The sequence below is a fragment of the Alnus glutinosa genome, chromosome 11, assembly GCF_958979055.1.
Source record: "Alnus glutinosa chromosome 11, dhAlnGlut1.1, whole genome shotgun sequence".
NCBI lineage: Eukaryota > Viridiplantae > Streptophyta > Magnoliopsida > Fagales > Betulaceae > Alnus > Alnus glutinosa.
Window position 1 is genome coordinate 5,879,212 of NC_084896.1, and position 6,108 is coordinate 5,885,319.

At 32.6% G+C, this 6,108-nt stretch overlaps 1 protein-coding gene across 1 annotated transcript; it reads right to left on the reverse strand.

Annotated features, from left to right (window-relative positions):
- Positions 1 to 473: 473 nt before the first annotated feature.
- On the reverse strand, positions 474 to 5,695 carry LOC133880880 (EC protein III-like). Its single transcript, XM_062319837.1, has 2 exons — positions 5,607 to 5,695; positions 474 to 651 (listed from the first exon to the last, which is right to left on the reverse strand). The coding sequence occupies exons 1-2, from the start codon at positions 5,693 to 5,695 to the stop codon at positions 474 to 476; spliced, it is 267 nt and encodes an 88-aa protein (XP_062175821.1).
- Positions 5,696 to 6,108: the final 413 nt, after the last annotated feature.

Genomic DNA, 6,108 nt, shown 5'->3' on the forward strand with positions numbered 1-6,108 from the left:
AATTATTTTTTAATTATATATTTAAACTTTAAAAAGTGTAAATTTAGTGTATTTATTTTTCAATTTTTTTTTTGATTTCACTCATTCGTCCTAATGAAGGGGTGTCGAAATTCTTAAAATACCTCTTTTTTTTTTTCTTTTTTTTTTCTTTTTTTTTTTTTTTCCTTTTGGAAGAAACGAAAAATAAATTCAAAGATTTAAATGTTCATTAGGATTTAACAGAATTTGAAGGATTTAGTAAAAAATTTTAATGAGGTGGTGAAATTGAAAAAACAAAATTAAAGATAAACACACTAAATTGATATTTTTTAAAGTTTAAAAAATATGATTGAAAAAATGATAAAAAATCAAGAGTGATAAATGAAATTTTCTTGCACAGAATCAATGAAGCTGAAGATTAATATATATATATATACAAACGCACACAAACACCAAGTCTACATATTTAGTACTATCTCTATCTCTGTCTCTGCTCAGGCATTGCAAGCTGCACATGTGCAACCCTCACCACACTTGCAGAAGGCCTTGCCAGAACCGGTGGTCTCGACACTCTTAAGGCATGTGCACGGGCTACAGCCGCAGTGGTCACCGCATGAGCATATCTTGTGATCACCTCCGGCTGCGGTGTAACCCACGCTCGTCGGCGTGCATCTGTTCCATCACATAACAAATTTATTTCATTTCAGCTTACTCAAAAATCATCACTACAAACTAAACTAAATTTCATTTTTCTCTTTCATTTTTCTATCATTTATTTAATATAACCTTTATTTACATAACTTGAAGTTTTACAATTTTTTTAAAATTGTAGGGATCTTTGTGGGATAAAAAAAAAAGAGGCAAAAATATTGTCTGCAATATTAACGACTGACTGACCTACAAGCTACACCACCGGGGCACAGAACAGAAGTACAGAACAGTCACAGGTGTCGCTGCAAACGGCAGAACCTCGTCCCCTTGTATCCATTAATTCTCAACGCCGCCTCAAAACTGGAGGATAAATTACTAGCAACAGCCTCATGCAGTATGTTTCTTTTTTGAGAAATGATCCTTACACTCATTTCTCACAACAGTCCCACAACAAGATGATGTGGCTGGTAATATTTTATTATTTTTTTACAAAAAGAAAAGAAAACAAAACAAAAAAAAATAATAAAATATTACTAGCTACGTCAGCTTGTTGTGGAGTTGTTGTGAGAAATGAGTGTAGTGATCATTTCTCTTCTTTTTTAAGTAGTCATGCCTTCCGGCCAGGCGCCCAGGCCTTGTATGATGCCAAGTGGACATCCAAATATTGGAGACCTACACGTGACATGTGAATCCACTGTTGTCCTACACGTGGCAGAGGCGGTTAGTCTACATGTAGTGAACGCGTGGCAATTCACGTACGTGGCTGGGTAGTTTTTCACAACCATAATAATATTAGAGGAGTGATTGGTGCACAACAGTTGCACAACTGTTGTGCACCACTCTAGAGACATGAGATGGGTCCCATGTGGGATTCATGTGATAGAACCTACTACATGAGACCCACCTCATATCTCTAAGACCTTGCACAATAGTTGCACAATTGTTGCGCAAGAGTCATTTTCCATAATATTATTAAGGTTCTCAAAACAGATAATATTTCCCAACAAAATTTTCAACTTTCAAATTAAGCTAAATATGAAAATTGTTCAAAGTAAAATGCAAATCGCAGCTAATTAAATATGCAAATAGCTAAATAGCTCTCTTGGTGGGAGCGCCAGCAACTAATATAAAGCCACCAATTAACTTAATTACAATTAGAGAGAAAGAAAAAAAAAAAAGAAAAAAAAAACATTTGCGTGACTGAAGCGGATTTTCTTGTTTTATGTTCCAAATTCTGCATGTTAATGCCAAAAAATTAACAGCGATTACTCGTACTTAGTTTTCAATTTGAAATTTTTGCAAGTCAAAGGTTAGAGTGGTGCGCTGCTAAGATAATGGGGTGCAGATGTCGACATATTTTTTGTACGATCCAAATTCATCCTTAAGTTGTGCAGTTGGAATTGGATGTCGACACTCTTCTCTTGTGCGGTTGAAAAGGATTGATTGGAATATTTTTGATGTCTCAAATTCTCTATAAATAGAGAAGAGTTGAGAGAGAGAGAGAGAGAGAGAGAGAGAGAGATAGTTTTTTCTTAGTTTTTTAGGTTGTAATCTTTTGATGCAACCTTTGTTTTAGTTTTTCCAAAGAGCTTAGATTAATGTATTTAGTTTGTGCAATACATTTTAATTCGTTCTTATTCAAGAAAGTTTGGAAAAATTCTATGATGCAGCTTTTCCTCTCTTTTTTCCAGCAACGTGTTCTTCTTTCTTTATTGTCTATTTCTTTTTGTTTGATGCAACTTGAAATCCGAAAATTCCATGGAGTTTAACTTAGTTTCCTTGGTGCTTTTCCTTTCCAAAATACTTGTTCTTCGTTACTTTTAGTTTATAATTTAGTTTCTTTTACAAAGGTCAAAATAAGTGTTTTCAAAGTGTTGTTTTAAGAAATAAGTTTAATTTGTAGTTTCAAAATCCTCTTAAAGAAATGGTTATTCTTCTTCTTCTTCTTCAATAAAAGAATCTCATTTCTTTATGAGTAGCTAAATTAGTTATAGGGTATTGATGTAACTCCGTCCAATTACCGTGGCTTGATTATGTTATTTTTGAATTTCTATATATGTGTAATGATTATATATTCTAGAGAATTGCAAAACTTTTGTGAAACGTTCTTCAAATAATATTCAATCTTGAAATGAAAGCAAGTTTTTTTGTCTATAAGAACCCTTCAATTCTTGAAAGAAATCAACGTTTCCTTTTTTATGTGATTAAGGGAACGATGGTTTTGTAATAATGCTTTTTGACATATTTATGTGAATTTGATAAACCATGCTAGGGAACATGCATCACTTCACATCTTTTTAGTTTAAATGTTTTTTCATTGTAATGTAATTTTTGTGTGGAAACTAAGATGATTTATTCCTTTTCCATAAATATGTATGCTTATTACAAGGTTTTATAGTCCATGTTAGGGAGCATAAATCATTCATGAGTAGATTTTAGTTGGATGATTAATGTGTAACTAAGATGAGTTATTATTATCTTTTAACTAAAATATATTCATGTCGAGATCGTCGTGTAATTGACAACCATTACACGCTCATATTGTGCATATAGGGAAAATTCAAAATAGACATAATCTGTCATTGGTACGAGGATTGAGTATAATCAATTTCCTATACTTTTCATTCTATAAGTTTCTTCATTTTGATTGTTTTTTGTTTGTGTTATCTTAGTTTTAAAAAATCAAAACAAAATATATTTCTCAAAGTTAAATTGGATAAGGTTTTAAATATTTCATAACCAAAACAACATCCACAATCCGTAAGGTTCGACACCCACTCTATAATACAAAGATTCGTATTATTACGTACATGTAGTTATAAATTTAAAATTCACGTTAGTTATGAAAACTACAAATAAGTTTTAGAACAAAATCAATTTTTTTTCAAGTATCGGTTTGAACGCTACCAACCATGTATGTTAGATGTCATCATAAGACAATTTGTCATTAATTGTGTCACCAATTTCCGTGTGATATAAGTGTGGTCCAATGGAAATTAAGTAATATGCTTCCTATTTTGGCTGGAAAGTGACTATTTATCTCAATTGTGATTCTGCTTCAAGAGCTACTACTCCATTGGCAATAAATGAATAACTTTTATTGTAAATAGAAAAAAATAAAATAAAAAAAATAATAGAATAGCTCTTACCAATTGAAATAGCCATTACCATAATTATTTCATTCCACTTTTTTTCTTTTTTTTCTTTTTTCAATAAGAACTAGTTATTTTTCTTAACTAAACTAGTCCCGCCATGTATCAAACGCGTCCTAAATTTTAGAGGTAGAGTCCCTATCAGTGAATCGGATGAGTGAAACTTACTACTTTGTGGAATAGATAGGGGATTGGAGTTAATTATTACCAACTTATTCGATCATTCAACCGTGTGTTAATCTACATAACATCATTATACATATATATATATATATATATATATAGCTGTTTGCATGCAATTGGTTTACTGTCATGGCTTCTCTTCTTTAATTCTGCTGGTTAATTATAACACCATGCATTCATGGCTTTCAAACATAAATCTTTGGATATGATGCCAGAATATTGAATGTGATAAGAACCAACAACACTCGTCTTGCAACAGCAGCCAACCAAGTAAATAGATCAGAAATACAGCATTACAAAGCTTTCTAGGAGATTATTTTAATATATATATATATAGATGATTATTAATTATAAGCATAGGACCGGCCCTCACCAGTCTACATATTTGCCACACTACATTACTTAACCACTCATCACAGAGATGATGAATGTATAGTTGTACGTAGTTGTCTAATTAAGCTAATAGACCGCAGTACGTAGATGCTACATTTATAGTACGTTAACCTCGATCTCCGATCCTCAGGTTGACTGTAGGCAAGTCGGACACGCGCAGGCAATACCACATTGGCAGGAGTTCGGCCCAGTCTGAGTCACACGATCAGGGCATGCGCATGGGTTGCACCCGCAGTGCTCGCCGCAGGCGCATGTTTTGTGTTCACCTCCGCTTGCCGTCGCGCCCGTGGTCGTGCACCTGCATGTTCACAGTACACATGTACGTATTCTTTTCAAGATCGATCATATATATATGCTCAGTACGTGGGAATGAACATGCATTACAAAGCCATTATAATAATATACTCGTGACTATTTTTATTAGAATAATTAAGTAGTAATTTAATATGATAGAAGAACAAAAATCTTAAATTTAAACCTTAATTCTAAAGTTTACCCATCTCAAATCAAGCTTGAACAATTGAATAAGCACGAAATTTCAAACCAGCTGGATTATATTAACTAGCTGAACTTTAAACTTCAGATTGATTGATTCGTTTATAACTTCACTCGGACCAAACTTGAGTTCTTCACGGCTAACAATATTACTTAAAGTGTTTTATAATTAACCTCATAATTAAATGAACAATATTGAAACGCACAGACTTCCCTGCATGCGTATCAATATTAGCCTATAACAATGTTTATATATTAATTAAGAAAAAATTTCATTTATCACTTCTGAGCTTTTATCACTTTTAAAATCATATTCTTAAACTTTAAAAAAAATTAAAATTAAAATTTGTCAATTTAATATATCTATCTTCCAATTTTTTTTCAATTTCAATTGTTAGTTAGGTGTCAAAATTTTTAAAATACCCAAAATAGAAAGAAAAATTTTACCAAAATAAAAAGAAAATTGTAAAAATTTAGATGTTGGTAAAGATTTAACTAAATTTGTAAACATACTCATGAATATTTTTAAAAAATATATATATTGGGTATTTTAAAAATTTTTGACAAGATTTAACCAAAAAAAAAATCTATTAAAAAAATTAAAAAATAAATACATACATTAAATTGATTATTTTTTTTTTTAAAAAAAAAAATTAAAAATACGATTACAAAAATGATAAAATTAAAAGAATGATAATTGAAATTTTTTCATACATTAATTAATATAGGATTCATGAACACCGACTGACGGACCTGCAAGTTACCCCACCGGGGCATGGAACAGAGCAGCCGCACTTGTCGTTGCAACTCACAACGTCTCCTCGTCCCCTTGTATCCGCCATTTTCACAATACGTACTAATTAATCAAAACTTACAGAGACCTTTTGCTTAGATAATCACCGTATGTATCTTCTTTTAAACACTACTCTCTCGGCCTTGTACGTTGCCTAATGGCACATAAGACACCGGGGTGCCTACACGTGGTATTCCGAGGCAGTAGACGTGGCATGCAAAGAGATCGATTCTGATATTGCTGTTCTAAGAAAGCGGACAAGGCTAGGAACCAAATTCTGGATGCATGGTGGTTGACGTAGCAAGAAGCCGATGATCCTCGTACGTGTTTCTCTGGCATCGTGCCCATTGGCAGACAATTTTACGAGACTGAAACGTGGCGATTAAGGGCATTTGACTAAGCAACAGCTTTTCATGCATTTCTTGTACTTGCACCACGTAAAACCAAAATCCCATCAAACGG

What these genes read in the sequence shown, in the direction of transcription:
- LOC133880880 (XM_062319837.1), bottom strand. Translation starts at nt 5,695, where the DNA reads ATGGCGGATACAAGGGGACGAGGAGACGTTGTGAGTTGCAACGACAAG. An exon ending in CCCGGTGGGGTAACTTGCAG is followed by an intron (nt 652 to 5,606) that starts GTCCGTCAGTCG and finishes GTGATGGAACAG; the next exon opens with ATGCACGCCGACGAGCGTGG.